Source organism: Coregonus lavaretus (genome assembly GCF_964263955.1).
Source record: "Coregonus lavaretus genome assembly, chromosome: 21".
Taxonomy (NCBI): Eukaryota; Metazoa; Chordata; class Actinopteri; order Salmoniformes; family Salmonidae; genus Coregonus; species Coregonus lavaretus.
In genome coordinates, this window is record NC_140008.1 from 39,615,203 (window position 1) to 39,631,754 (window position 16,552).

The following is a 16,552-nucleotide window of genomic DNA, read 5'->3' on the forward strand; positions in this document are numbered from 1 at the left end:
ACGCGCACACGCACACGCACACACACACACACACACACACACACACACACACACACACACACACACACACACACACACACACACACACACACACACTACGTACAGGTGGGCCTGTTTTCCCAAGGAGTCCAGGAGGTCCAGGCAAGCCAGCAGCACCCTGGGGGTACAAACACACAACACTGGTTTATGCTCCTGTTCTCTACATCAATAAACCAATAAACCTGTTCAGACGGATGGGAAACCTACCTTGTCACCTTGGTAACCCATCTCTCCTGGTTCCCCCCTTAGTCCAGGTTCGCCCTGAATGTTACAGCATCACACAGAGATATAATACAAACGCCCTGCTCCTCAGAGAACAGAGTTAACAACACAACAACACAGGGAGGGACACACTGCTTCCCCATCCATGTTCAGGTGTCTATCTAACCCATCCTATAGGATATATACAGTGGGGAAAAAAAGTATTTAGTCAGCCACCAATTGTGCAAGTTCTCGCACTTAAAAAGATGAGAGAGGCCTGTAATTTTCATCATAGGTACACGTCAACTATGACAGACAAAATGAGGAAAAAAATTCCAGAAAATCACATTGTAGGATTTTTTATGAATTTATTTGCAAATTACGTTGGAAAATAAGTATTTGGTCAATAACAAAAGTTTCTCAATACTTTGTTATATAGCCTTTGTTGGCAATGACACAGGTCAAACGTTTTCTGTAAGTCTTCACAAGGTTTTCACACACTGTTGCTGGTATTTTGGCCCATTCCTCCATGCAGATCTCCTCTAGAGCAGTGACGTTTTGGGGCTGTCGCTGGGCAACACAGACTTTCAACTCCCTCCAAAGATTTTCTATGGGGTTGAGATCTGGAGACTGGCTAGGCCACTCCAGGACCTTGAAATGCTTCTTACGAAGCCACTCCTTCGTTGCCCGGGCGGTGTGTTTGGGATCATTGTCATGCTGAAAGACCCAGCCACGTTTCATCTTCAATGCCCTTGCTGATGGAAGGAGGTTTTCACTCAAAATCTCACGATACATGGCCCCATTCATTCTTTCCTTTACACGGATCAGTCGTCCTGGTCCCTTTGCAGAAAAACAGCCCCAAAGCATGATGTTTCCACACCCATGCTTCACAGTAGGTATGGTGTTCTTTGGATGCAACTCAGCATTCTTTGTCCTCCAAACACGACGAGTTGAGTTTTTACCAAAAAGTTATATTTTGGTTTCATCTGACCATATGACATTCTCCCAATCCTCTTCTGGATCATACAAATGCACTCTAGCAAACTTCAGACGGGCCTAGACATGTACTGGCTTAAGCAGGGGGACACGTCTGGCACTGCAGGATTTAAGTCCCTGGCGGCGTAGTGTGTTACTGATGGTAGGCTTTGTTACTTTGGTCCCAGCTCTCTGCAGGTCATTCACTAGGTCCCCCCGTGTGGTTCTGGGATTTTTGCTCACCGTTCTTGTGATCATTTTGACCCCACGGGGTGAGATCTTGCGTGGAGCCCCAGATCGAGGGAGATTATCAGTGGTCTTGTATGTCTTCCATTGCCTAATAATTGCTCCCACAGTTGATTTCTTCAAACCAAGCTGCTTACCTATTGCAGATTCAGTGTTCCCAGCCTGGTGCAGGTCTACAATTTTGTTTCTGGTGTCCTTTGACAGCTCTTTGGTCTTGGCCATAGTGGAGTTTGGAGTGTGACTGTTTGAGGTTGTGGACAGGTGTCTTTTATACTGATAACAAGTTCAAACAGGTGCCATTAATACAGGTAACGAGTGGAGGACAGAGGAGCCTCTTAAAGAAGAAGTTACAGGTCTGTGAGAGCCAGAAATCTTGCTTGTTTGTAGGTGACCAAATACTTATTTTCCACCATAATTTGCAAATAAATTCATAAAAAATCCTACAATGTGATTTTCTGGATTTTTTTTCTCAATTTGTCTGTCATAGTTGATGTGTACCTATGATGAAAATTACAGGCCTCTCTCATCTTTTTAAGTGGGAGAACTTGCACAATTGGTGGCTGACTAAATACTTTTTTTCCCCACTGTACATCATACAAAAATCAAGCAGGATTTAAGATCAAGAGTTTGATTGATGAACTGCGTAATTGTTAGAAAGGGGAAACAATCATAGTCAGGGATACAACAGACATTTAAAATACACATCTCTATTTCTCAAGTTTATACTGTACCGAGATGTACACTCTTAGAAAAAAGGTTTCCCAAAGGGTTATTCGGCTGTCCCCATAGTAGAACCCTTTTTGGTTCCAGGTAGAACCCTTTTTGCTTCTAGGTAGAACACTTTTGGGTTTCATGTAGAACTCTCTGTGGAAAGGGTTCTACATGGAACCCAAAAGGGTTCTACCTGGAACCAAAAGGGTTCTACCTGTGTTTTTCAAAGGGTTCCCCTGTGGGGACAGCCGAATAACTATTTTAGGTTCTAGATGGCACCTTTTTTGAGTGTACTGTACTCCATATCAAATCCTCATTCCTCTCTTCTGTTACTCCCATCTCATCCCATTCCCTTCACTATGTACTTGACTGTAAAACACACTCTACTCATCCACACACTGGGATAGATCATTCACAGATACACTACAATAATATAAATATTTAGATCACCTTATCACCTTTCAATCCAGGCAGCCCCGCTTTTCCAGTCAGTCCCTAACAGAGAGAGGCAACAAGAGAGGAGGGAGTCCTCAGTTGCAGCCATTTTGAAAAAGAGAACAGACAGAGGAAGTAACAGAGACCGATATACGTAGATACAGACTGACTGAAAAACAGGAGAGAGGAGGAGAAAGGAAAATAGAGGAGAGGGTGGGTAGTTACCATAGTTCCCACTATGCCAGTCAGTCCTCGCTCTCCCTCAGGTCCTGGGTCTCCCTGTGGAGAGAAGGAGAAGTAGGGTAAGATACAGCACACACACACACACACACACACACACACACACACACACACACTTCATCAAGTATACAGTATGTTTTATACTTGCCCAGATTTATGGGGCAAGACAATGAAGGACATGTTTCACAGGAAACATCCCAATCCATCCGTTTCACACTCGCAGCCCATTATTTTAACACATGCTGTTACCGCCTGTGAGTCAACGCCTATGATGACTTCCAAGCTGTGCCTGTGCTGACACTAAAGCGTCCGTTCTGGGTTAGGCCGTCCACACGAGCGGACGCATGACTGGAACGTAGCAGACGCACAACTAACATCACATCTAATCAGCTGTGACAGGGACATGGTAGGAGTGACCGGACACTGTGCTGCTGGACAAGGGTCCTTCTAATACAGGCAGGCAGTGAAAGAGCCACCTTCTGTATGTTATTTACCACCACATGGTTGTTGATTATGAATGATGGTTCTAATCATTGTAATTACATGGACCGAGGGCGTGGGGCCGAGGGCGTGGGGCCGAGGGCGTGGGGCCGAGGGCGTGGGGCCGGGGCCAGCTCTGTAAGTGATTCTATGCGTTCCAGGCCTACTGGTCTAATGGTGTGGCTCTGTTTCCCAGTACTGTGCTTTGAGGGGATTGTCACCAGGTATGGAGAGAAACACTGCTCCAGCAGCACAGCAGGGACTGATAGATAAAGTACAAGCACACACACACGAACACACACAGGAATGCACACACACACACACATATGGCTCCCTTTATCAGAGCCAGCCTGTACACCTGAACAGAGACCTTTGCTTCCTCCTACTTTTAACCTCTACAAAAGATTCCGCCAGCCGCTGTCACAGAAACCATTAAGGCTTCTTCACATTCAAAAACATGAGAAGTACCATGGTATATTATGAAGACTACAGAGAACAGCTGTGGTTCTCTGTAGCTCAGCTGGTAGAGCACGGCGCTTGTAACGCCAAGGTAGTGGGTTCGATCCCCGGGACCACCCATACACAAAAAATGTATGCACGCATGTTCTAATGCAGGGGTGAACTCAGTCGGGGTCTCAACTTACTGTTGAGAGTTAGAATAATATAATATACAAGGTGCAATTTGGTTGTGCATCAGCAGTCACTCAATTAGCCCATGTCAGCATTTCTTTTAGATTGGTAAGTTAGTCTAGGGGCCAGCTATCTAAGCTTGTAGTAAGCATGGTTGAATTACTGACCAGGGTGGGGTCCAATGATCATCAGTTATCATATTAAAAACTGCAAACATTTACCTCCGCCCTATGGCAAAATTTGTAGAATTGCATGAAATTAGTTATATAATTGTAAAATCTTCTCTCTGCCCCATGGCAAAATGTGTAGAATTGCAGCAAACTTGCTTTAAAACATTTTCCTTACACCCCATGGGGGTGGGGTTATGGATGTGGGTACGCAGACCCACGAGCCACTGTGGCCCCTCATGATGAGTTCTGTTTATTTGTAGCACCCACACCCATCAAAGTTGCTCATCTATGTTGTAATGTTTTCCAGTTATTCACCACACAGAAATACTGTAGGCTGTGAGTAGTTTGTTGCAAATAGCTATTTTTCCTTACCTTATGGTCGGAGGCCACAAAATAAAATGTTTTCCTAATTCTCCCATCAAATTGATCAGTATCTCACCAGTCTGGCCAATACGCAAAGAAAGAAAGAGAGAGAGAGAGAGAGAGAGAGAGAGAGAGAGAGAGAGAGAGAGAGAGAGATAATTAAAAAGATAGAAGGAAAGAGGGAAGGAGAGATCTCAGAGAGATCTCAGAGAGCTTAATGTGATGTAATAAAGGACATGTGGCTTAAAAGAAGAGGTCCATCTGGTCTCAGTAAGACTTTATGTTTGATGCTCAGTCTCCCTGGCTAATGGCACGGCGGGATGAAGACAAATCGCACGCACTTCATAAAGAACGCTTTCAACTGAGGGCATATGAAAATGACGGGCTGAGAACAGAGACAATTGGCGTAAGGCGATATCCCACGCTCTCCTCTCAGGGCCAACCAATTGATCCAGCGAATCAACATTAAATATCCCACACAGCGCTACAGTAGGGGGGAACGACAGATAAGATGGACACCACCTGCTGCCTGCGAGAGGGTTTAATTTTTTCTCTCTCTCTCTCCATATTTCTTTCCATTCTTTCTCTTTCATCTCCTCTTCTCTCTCTCTCTCTCTCTCCTTCTCTCTCTCTCTCTCTCTCTCTCTGTCTCTCTCTGTCTCTCTCTCTCTCTCTCTCTCTCTCTCTCTCTCTCTCCTCTCTCTCTCTCTCTCTCTCTCTCTCTCTCTCTCTCTCTCTCTCTCTCTCTCTCTCTCTGTCTCTCTCTCTCTCTCTCTCTCTCTCTCTCTGTGTCTCTCTGTCTCTCTCTCTCTCTCTCTCTTCTCTCTGTATCTCTCTCTCTCTCTCTCTCTCTCTCTCTCTCTCTCTCTCTCTCTCTCTCTCTCTCTCTCTCTCTCTCTCTCTCTCTCTGTCTCTCTCTCTCTATTGGAGAGAAACATCAATGGAATAAAAGGTTCAACCCTTTTTCCTATTTGTTTAATATGTGTGCTTTAAAATAGACAGATTGGCTTTGGGTCAAACATACAGCACAAGCTCAACAAGAGATGCCCATTCCACCATCATTTGGTGGATGTGGGTACAACAACTACAGACCAGTATATTGTCAACAACTACAGACCAGTATCCCTTCTTTCTTTTCTCTCCAAAACTCTTGAGCGTGCCGTCTTTAGCCAACTCTCTTGCTATCTCTCTCAGAATGACCTTCTTGATCCAAACCAGTCAGGTTTCAAGACTGGTCATTCAACTGAGACTGCTCTTCTCTGTGTCACGGAGGCTCTCCGTACTGCTACAGCTAACTCTCTCTCCTCTGCTCTTGTCCTTCTAGACCTGTCTGCTGCCTTTGATACTGTGAACCATCAGATCCTCCTCTCCACCCTCTCCGAGTTGGGCATCTCCTGCGCGGCTCACTCTTGGATTGCGTCCTACCGGACAGGTCGCTCCTACCAAGTGGCGTGGCGAGAATCTATCTCCGCACCATGTGATCTCACCACTGGTGTCCCCCAGGGCTCAGTTCTAGGCCCTCTCCTATTCTCTCTATACACCAAGTCACTTGGCTCTGTCATATCCTCACATGGCCTCTCCTATCATTGCTACGCAGACGACACACAACTAATCTTCTCCTTTCCCCCTTCTGATAACCAGGTGGCGAATCGCATCTCTGCATGTCTGGCAGACATATCAGTGTGGATGACGGATCACCACCTCAATAACCTCAGCAAGACGGAGCTGCTCTTCCTCCCGGGGAAGGACTGCCCGTTCAATGATCTCGCCATCACGGTTGAGAATTCCGTTGTGTCCTCCTCCCAGAGTGCAAAGAGCCTTGGCGTGACCCTGGACAACACCCTGTCGTTCTCCGCTAACATCAAGGCGGTGACCCGATCCTGTAGGTTCATGCTCTACAACATTCGGAGAGTACGACCCTGCCTTACACAGGAAGCGGCACAGGTCCTAATCCAGGCACTTGTCATCTCCCGTCTGGATTACTGCAACTCGCTGTTGGCTGGGCTCCCTGCCTGTGCCATTAAACCCCTACAACTTATCCAGAATGCCGCAGCCCGTCTGGTGTTCAACCTTCCCAAGTTCTCTCACGTCACCCCGCTCCTCCGCACACTCCACTGGCTTCCAGTTGAAGCTCGTCTCTGCTAAAAGACCATGGTGCTTGCCTACAAAGCTGTGAGAGGAACGGCACCTCCGTACCTTCAGGCTCTGATCAGTCCCTACACCCAAACGAGGGCATTGCGTTCATCCACCTCTGGCCTGCTGGCCCCCCTACCTCTGCGGAAGCACAGTTCCCGCTCAGCCCAGTCAAAACTGTTTGCTGCTCTGGCACCCCAATGGTGGAACAAGTTCCCTCACGACGCCAGGACAGCGGAGTCACTCACCACCTTCCGGAGACACTTGAAACCCCACCTCTTTAAGGAATACCTGGGATAGGATAAAGTAATCATTCTAGCCCCCCTTACCCCACCCCAAAGAAAAAAATTATAATAAAATATTGTAAAGTGGTTATCCCACTGGCTATAAGGTGAATGCACCAATTTGTAAGTCGCTCTGAATAAGAGCGTCTGCTAAATGACGTAAATGTAAATGTAAATATAAATTTGGGAAGGGAATTCAGGCATTCACATATACAGTATGTAAACAGGGTGATGAGCATCAGTGCAGAAAGCCATTCAACCACATTGCTGGTATGTTCTGATGTTTTGTTATATGTTTTGACTTCATCATGGTTTGACAAACATCATAACTCCAGCAGCCACACTCTCTATGAGTCACACTAAAGATACCCACACAAGACACACTAATCCCAACCACACAAGACAAACCATGACAAAGTCAAAAACAATCATGCATGATGGATAGGAGACAACCCAGTCTGTCAGTCAAAATGGCAACCACCAAGCAGATCTGATCCATCATAGCTGTACTGTAGGAACATGCTATAGGGTCTAACAGTGTCGAGGCTCACTGCCACTACTTTGTTTATAATGAAGCTCTCCAGAATTAAGTCACGATGCGTCAAGGGAAAAAATGAAGCAACAAGATCAGTTTTGGAGGACAGAAGGAGAGGAGTAAGGAATAGTGGTGAGGGAAGGAGCTCGGGGCCTGCATGTCTGTCTGCATGTCTCTCTGTCTCCTGCACAAGGAAGGCAGGGGTGGGGATGAATGGTTGCAGTGGGCTAAAGAGATAGATGTGGATCAATCAGCAGAGGAGATTCCACCAATTTGTTTGAAATGTGAATTTGAAAGACTTCTTCACGAGGTGGGGTGGGGCGGGGGCAGAGTGACATGAGGAATCAGTCGCCACGTTAGCTGGGTTTCCTCTCACATCAAATATGCCTGGAAGACATGTGATTCTAATTCCAGCATGATGGAAGTGTCCAGGGTTCCTAGAGTTGGGATGGGTTGAATAGGGATCTGCTGTGGGGCAGCCTCTCCTCTGTCTGACGTGACAGAGCCCAGTACAGGCAGCCATTAATGTAGACCCACTTCGGTCCCACTTTAAACAAACCACTACTTATAAAGACTTGATAAAGCATTCGTAAAGTATTTGTAAGCACCACATAGATGCTTTTCAGATAGGGAGACATTGTGGATGTAGAGCTGCTGTTCAAATGATCATGTTTGAGTAATATTTCATGTAAAGTACCTGCACTTACAATAATGTTGTATTGAATTGAAAATACATTAGTGACTGTAAAACATTACATGTTCTATAAATATGTGAGTATGTAGCTACATGAATGGAATTGATCCAATTGACTTTACCATCCAGCCATTCAGATCTGATTCCTGGGGGTCGTAGGTCATGCTGCCTGGCGGCCATCTTGTAACAATAGTTCAGACAAGTCAGACTCTGCGTGGGTCTTGGTGTGGCAGTTGAGTTACGGTTGAGTTAAGGTATAGTGGTTGAGTTACGGCTGGCTGTCGGGCAACGGTTGAGGAAATTCCATCCGGCGAGCATCCAGCGCCCCTCTGAGAGCCTCGCTTGGTGACCCTGTAAATCTGACTGATGGTCAGAGAGGGTTCCCAGCCTCCCAACCTCCCATGCTCCGGCCAACACAGCTTTCCAGGGGAGGCCAGGGTCAGGGACCAACCCTCACTTCACCTCAGCAGCCCCGTGGAGAGGAATGGGTTATGGAGGTCATGGGGGTATGAGGGATGGGGTAGGGGCTAGGTCATGGGTGTAGGTAATTACGGTGTAACACTATACTGTTCATATGGCCTGGGTGGACACTTTGACATGTTTTGATGCCTTAAAATGGCATGGGAGTATTTATGAGTTTAAGAAAAGCTGCTATGGATTTATTTCACTCATCTCTCTCTCTCTCTCTCTCTCTCTCTCTCTCTCTCTCTCTCTCTCTCTCCTGCTTTAAATGACATGCAGCTTATAAAGGCTTTGTAAGCCTTCATAAAGCCTTAATAAACACTACATAAATGTGTTTCAAATCACTATAACTGTATGTCATGCTTTATAAAGGGTTCATAAATGTGACATAACCCACTACGTCAAATAGGACATAAACCTCTGCTTAATAAAGCCCTTATAAATCATATTAAATTGAGGCTTCACAAAGCATTTATAACCCTGTCATGCATCTTGGTAGAGCATTGCAATGCAGGATAGTGGGTTCGATTCACGGGACCACCCATACGTAAAAATGTATTCACGAATGACTGTGGATAAAAGCGTCTGCTAAATTGTATATATTATATTATATTTTACTAAAACATTTCCAGGATGGCACAACCTCTTTCCCTCTTGGGTGCATAGTCAATATTGGACCTGACCTCAACTTACCCCAAAACGTTGGTAGGGCCTTTATTTTATTTTTTAGCCTACTTAAGTTTTTTTTCTCCCCAAATCTTTGTATTTATTAATTTTTTTGGGTTTCGGATTTCCCCAGTTTTTTCTGCTTTACCCCAGTTTTTCACAATTTATTGAATAGAAAAACAACATTTGATTTTCTATGTTCACAACAATGCTTAAACCACATCAGATGATGACTTTTGAGGTCTGGGAAGATCTAAAAAACTTTTTTTTTTGAGTGTAGTTGCCCTTTAATTCAGTGAGCATGCCCTGTACTGTTGTTTGGTTAGCAGGTTTTCTGTAGTAAGCGCACGTGATGTGATTAGGCCGCCAATGGAATGGGTGGACTAAAAGGCCAGCAAAACTCCGTATTATTCAGAGCCCCATGAAATGACACCATATTTACATTCTACAGACCCTACTGAGTATTCCCTACAATACTTTTACTGTGGCACCCAGAATAGTTCTTGCTCTAAGCCAATATGTATTTCCATATACAATGATTCGCATTGGGGGCATTTATTTGACCTTGGAACATTAAATGCAAATGCCACTTAAATATGAACAAATATGAATCATTGTTAATGTTTAGACAATTATTTTTCATATATCATTAATAGTTATTGACACATTTACATGGGGCACTTTTATTTTGAAAATTTTCGAAATTCCGTGTCCTGGATGTACCTTTTCAGTGTTGCTGATAAGACGCTGATCATATGATGAGTTCGCAAATCAAATGCCCACTTGTGCTGCAAAAACAAGTAAGTTAACCTTTATTTATTGTAATTTAAATTTGTTTTTAGTTTGTAGTAGTTAAGTGTTGAGTTAGATTACATACTATAGCTACCTCAATCATTATTTCATATAATTTCGGGTGACTTCCCAGCAATTGCTAGCTAGCCAAAATGTAGCTAGCTAGCAGGCTCAGCTACATACAAATCCCCCTAGATACAGCCACGTCTCATAGTCACGTCTCACGTCTCATAGTTACATTTGACATTGGTGATTATGTCACACAGTTATGCCACATTTATGAACCCTTTATAAAGCATGACATACGGTTATAGATGCTTTGTAACACATTTAAGCTTGTCTCTGTGCTCTCTCTCCCTCTTTCTCTCTCTACTTCTCTCTCACTCTCTCTCTCTCTCTCCCTCCCTCAGCTCAGGGCTTGACAGGCCACCAAGTCTTTAAAGTGAATCAAATATTGGTACTCCACCTTTGGCAGGGCAGTCATGACCTGTAGAGCACGGCGCAGCACTAAGCGTTTCACAGTAGGCAGGGTGAGGAATATATTGTTGCCGTTCAAAACAAATTACCTTGGCTGGGGTATTAGCACGGTGCCTCTCCAAGAAATGACTGGCACTAGTTAGCGATTCCCATTTCAAATCAGAGCAGATTCCCCATTCATCAGAAATTGTACTCCTCCAGTATACAAAACAATTATCCAAAAACATCTAATCTAATCTACAGACAAATGTGGAGTTGAGCTTGATGTGGATATAATACACTGTACAGATGTAGGATCTTAATTTGAGCCAGTTTTCTACAGCAGGAAAATAATCTTGCAGCAACAAGAAATGTAAATTATTATGTGGATTATAATGGATGGACATTTTTGTAGGGTTTGATACAGTTTTCGTTGTGCAAATCAAGTCTGAAATGTCAAAGTGGAAATGACAAACTTCAGAAAAAACTTCAGTTAAAACTCAAATATACTACATCTGTATGAGAGAAGTACTGTAGAGAGGACTCAACAGTATCAGACCCTACTAAATCCCAACATCTTCCCCGAACTGCATTGAAATCAAACGTAACAGAATGAATGAATGATAAAATGAATGAATGCACACTACATTCAAAGTCAGTGCGAAGATACTCCTGTAGTAAACATCAACATCGACGACATAATGATAAAAACGGTAGACCTTAACCAGAATACAACAGAGGAATAAAGACATGAATCAAATGTATTTATAGAGCTCTTTTTATAACAGCTGTTGTCACAAAGTGCTTATACAGAAACCGAGCCTAAAACCCCAGAGAGGAAGCAATGCAGATGTACAGGCACGGTGGCTAGGAAACACTCCTTAGAAAGGCAGGTGTGTAATGTTGTGTAATACTCACCCTCAGACCAGGGAAGCCACCCATGCCAGTCCCACCAACAGGGCCCTATAGGTCACCACAGGAACATCATGAGTACGGGGTAGCAATGGACACACATGTGAACATAAACACACGCATGCACCCAGGCACGCACACACATACACACACACGCAGGCCACAACACACGCAGGCCACACACAGGATAGCAAAGCTTTTCTCCAAATTACAGTATCATGCAGTCTGGCACACCCAGATACAGCTAATCATAACACAAACCATGTTGTGCTATGAACAACACTCTCTTCTTTGCTGCGTCTCAGTCTACATACATTAAACAGTGCTTTTACAGTGCTTTTTAAATCAATAAAATAAAAAAAAACTGGCACAGAACAACCAGAAGAGGAGAAACATCAAACTTGCTAATCGGCAGCATACTTTGCCAGCTCAATAAAGAGATGCCATGTACCTGCTGTTCTGATTGAACTCTGCCCAACACAGCCCTGCCAATTGTAATGGATTGCACATCATCTCAACACATTGAGCTATAAAACGTTACAGACTGCTGGGCCTGGGCTGAGCTCATCCATCCAGAGTTATAGATGTAGAGAAACAGTACAGAGAGTGTGTTCTAATCAAACCATACGGGGCTCTAATGAGTCAACCCTGGCATTTCTGAGGCCAAAAGAGAACAATTACTCTGTCTATATACTGTACATGGCACAAATCAAGCTCAGCAAAGCTAATCTCCCAAAAGTCATAGAGCAGGGCACAGGACATAGGGCAGGGGTTCACAACATTGTTCTTGGAGTGTGAGTTTTTGCTAGAGACTGAATAGTGTACACAAACTTGGCAACAGGTAACAGGCCAACAAGCAAACGGTACCAGAGTATCGGCTCTCGGACCAATAGGCTCTGAGACAGCTTCTACCCCCAAGCCATAAGACTGCTAAATAGCCAGACTGCAAATAGTCAATTAACGGTACACAAACTATCTGCACTGACTCTATCTTGCACTGACCCTATGCACACTCACTAGACTATATACACACCATATTCACACTCACTCACTCACACACACTACATTGACACTCCCACACAAAACCCACACACATTCACAAACACTACATACACAAACACACACACACGCATACTGACACGACACAAACACACATACATACACAAACACACTCACACACTTTTACACTCATCATTTGCTGCTACTCTGTTCTTTATTTTACTCTTATTATTATCTATCCTGATGCCTAGTCACTTTACCCTGCTTTCACGTACATATCTACCTCAATTAGCTCATACCGCTGCACATTGATCTGGTACTTGTGTATCTTATTTTATTCCTCTTGTGTTACTATTTTATTTTATTATGTTATTATTTTTAGACTCGTAAGCAAGCTTTTCACGGTAAAGTCTACACCAGTTGTATTCGGCGCATGTGACAAATTTGATTTGATTTGATTTAAAGGGATTTTGGCAACTATTTACCCAGAGTCAGATGAACCCATGGATACCATTGGTAGGTCTCTGCATGCAGTTTGAAAGAAGTTGCTAACTAGCGTTAGCTCAATGACTGGGATGTACCTGTAGACTTCCAGGTATTGCGCTACGCTAGTTAGCAATGGCTCGCGAAACTACCTTCAACATCCTTCAAATGTACGCAGAGACATAAAAATGGTATCAATAGTTCATCTGGCTCTGGGTAAGTAGAAAAGGGGCTTAATTGCTATCCCTTTAAGAGGAGGAGGGACGTAGATCTTACCTCGTTGCCATCAGGACCAGGAGGACCCCTTTCACCAATATCTCCAACAACTCCCTGCACACAAAAGAACAACAAAAGTGTTCATTTACACAATTTTGGCATTTCAGTTAGGAGTTATGGGGCTCCTTTAGATATTCAGATGCTCCTGGGTATAATCTCTTCATTGTGGGCCTATCAGATGGAACAGTGCAAAAGGAGCTGGCCCTCCTTGCCTGCCTACACCTGCCTATTTGCATATTGTGTGGTGTGCTGATGTTCTCCACTCTCTCCTCTGTGTTCCAGAAATTCCCGTTCTGAGTGTTCCATCCCCAGTGTTACAGTTCCAGAGAGAGAGAGAGAGAGAGAGAGAAAAGGAGGCTTTGACAATCCATCTCCACTCACTCACAAACAGACGCTGGCCTGGTCTGGGCCACCTGCCCACTTGGCATCCCAGAGAAGCTGTCAGATGCCTTGCTCACTGACACAGTTTTTTGCTTTGTCATGCCTTTGGTTACTCTATCTCTCTATGTGAGACACTGTTTTCCTATGCCACCCTGACTGGCATTGAGAGAGACTCAAATGCCAAGTGGAATGCCAGGGTATGCATATCCTCCTGTTGTTGGCATCCTGTCCAGAGGTTGTTTTTATCTCACGAGTAATCTATTTTTGGCTGTGTGTGATTTTTTACTTTTGGCACTAAATATGTTGAGTGCATTTGCACATTAGCAGTGAACACTCACAGAATATAGATGAAGGCAAGCTTAGGGCTTCCTGTGTTGAATGTAAATTATTACTTCTGTGGGAGTACCAGATGTACACCATTATGGGTTGTGTAACACTTCTTTCTGACCGCTATTTTTCCCACCTTCTCATCTCCTCTCCCCCTCTCTCCTCTAAATTCTACACTCTCCTCATCTTATCCTCTCTTCTCATCTCCCCTCTCCTATTCCACCGCCCCTTTCATTTCCTCTCCTCTCCTCCTCCCCCTCTCCTCTCTTTTCTCCTCTCCCCATTCCACCCTCTTGATAGCACATTACGTTTTCCACAAATTGGACCACAGTTACTGACGGATTATGTATGCGGACCATTCTCTTTTTCCCCTCTCCAGGAATATCCCTGGTTTCAAAGCCGTGTGGTGTTGTGTAATCTGTACCTGTTTTCCTTTGGGACCGGTCTTCCCAACAGGACCGAGAATACCCTGGAAAAAACACAAGGAAACTCGAAGATTAGGAAAAGTGACTGCCGTTTGCTGTGTAATTAATCTATGACAAAATCATAGTCAAGACCTCCCTCACAGAATTAATCATACAGGTTCTTTACTGGACATTACTGCCAGACTAAGAGAGCAAGCTGAGTTATTAGGGGATTATAAAACACTGCACTACGCTCCAGGGGACTTATCATTTCTATTAATAATGAAGGAGCATATTTTCCACTGATACAATAAGGCATTTTATTGTGGAAAATTGAGTTATTAGACATTTTATTGTCCTAATAAGAACTCCCTGAAGAGAGATCATGGTAGCTGCTTTGTTAGTATCAGCAAACATTTGGATCTATAAATAAAACCATACAATTAACAGGGCTAACCACATATTTTCCTGTTGCTTAATAGCTCCAAAATAGATGAAATGCAACATGAATTGCCTTTGGTTAGATCAGAGTTTTCTGATATTGACGACCCTCGTACTGTCCCTGTCTACATGGAAGGTTCAAGAGTAGTAAAACTGATAGGAGTTAGCGAGTAGTCTTGGTTATATCCTACACCTGACGCAAACAAAGAGGACAATGTATCCTACCTGACAGACACTTCATTATGTGCTCATACTGCATAATTCAAGGTGATACTTACTCTCTCCCCTTCCAGCCCGGGTGGACCAGCTATACCAGGAGGCCCAATGAAACCCTGAAACCAAAGCACACATACATTACAGGTGAACCCGTTTGTAACACTTTGCCTGGAGGTATAATGCAAAGTAAGACGTGTCATGAGCGTGTACGACCCCTTAATAAAGTCTTATAATCATCATCAACATCTAAGGAAGACATAATTTGGACAGATTGCACAGTACAACATATCTTTACTTTGTCTATTGATGGATAGGACAGGGGGGCATTACTGAACTGAAGATTCATCAGTCACCCTCAGACAGTGGAAGTTGAACTGGCATGCTGTTGGACCTACAGTACAGTATATGCATAGAGATAAATCATCATATCTATCTGATGGTATCGTACATACAGATAAACCACTGTGACATCCTGCAGACTGTCGAATCCCTGAATAGGTTTATCTTAAGCCCATCAAACCGATAGGGTCTCTGAACTCATTGAGTTATGGGGATCCTGCATGTCAGGTAAGTAAATGTATGTAGCTGTCTTGATTGTAGCCAGATCAGAGATCAGTGATGATGACATACCCCGACTCTAGTGCTGGCATGCCCACATGCAATATGTAAGCACAAAACTTTAAACTGAAGCCAAGCTATCAGCCTAATGATACATTGTCTGGCATCATGGACAGATGTGAGAGGGAGAGATCGACCTCTTTCCGCCTCTCCTTTCTCTCATTCTATCGTTCTTGACCCTGGTCTCATTCAGCTGAAGCAGTTCCGTCCGTGAAATAGAAGTGTTTCATGGCTAGGGAAGCAGGACAACTTGTCATGTATCCAAGCTGCTCACTAGAAAAGTTACATCTATGGAAAAAACTTTCTTAGCTGACAGGCTAAGAGCTGCTGACCACCCCAGAGAAGAAAAGTTTAAAGCGGCCATTTTTCCATGCTGAGTAAAAAAAGTAACAAGCGGTGCATCTTTCAAACATTTACATTCATAATTACTCATCCCTCTTTGCTGACAGGCTACGATCTGCTGACCACCTCAGAGAGAGGAGATCAGGCATGTCCACATTTCATTCAGTCTACTCATCTGGGGATAGCAAATAACGCCTAATCACCATTACCTCACAAATCACCACTAAAATGAGAGGGAAATATGAAAGGCAAGCTTTAGCTTTTATCCTGACTAGCTAAAAGGGAGTGGAGTGGACACCTGAAGAGGCAGAGTCTAGTCCAGTGTGAGGACAGGAGACGTCTATAATAAGAGCAGACAGCAGTCTGAAATAGTGGCGGACTGGCGGCTTATCTGCTATGTTTTGGTTTCTTCCTAACTAGAATCACATGTTCCTTCAGTTAAACATAATACCACATGGATGCGAGATGACTAAATATCTCTCCCCCTCTCTCTCTGATCTCCTTCTCTCCCTCGCTCCATATTTCCTTTCCATTCTTTCTCTTTCATCTCCTCTTCTCTCTCTCTCTCTCTCTCTCTCTCTCTCTCTCTCTCTCTCTCTCTCTCTCTCTCTCAAAAACGACAAACTGAGGGACTCTCCTTA

At 44.0% G+C, this 16,552-nt stretch overlaps 1 protein-coding gene across 1 annotated transcript in view; it reads right to left on the bottom strand.

Moving 5' to 3' along the window:
• The window catches only part of LOC311148665 (uncharacterized protein), a gene marked incomplete at its 5' end in the record, with an annotated part of 169,361 nt that overhangs the window by 114,783 nt on the left and 38,026 nt on the right, over positions 1 to 16,552 (bottom strand). Inside the window, 4 exons of the mRNA XM_084185648.1 lie at positions 104 to 157; positions 247 to 300; positions 11,431 to 11,475; positions 13,183 to 13,236. Coding sequence (XP_084041774.1) covers positions 104 to 157; positions 247 to 300; positions 11,431 to 11,475; positions 13,183 to 13,236 — 207 coding nt within the window. The remainder of the gene's footprint in view (positions 1 to 103; positions 158 to 246; positions 301 to 11,430; positions 11,476 to 13,182; positions 13,237 to 16,552) is intronic.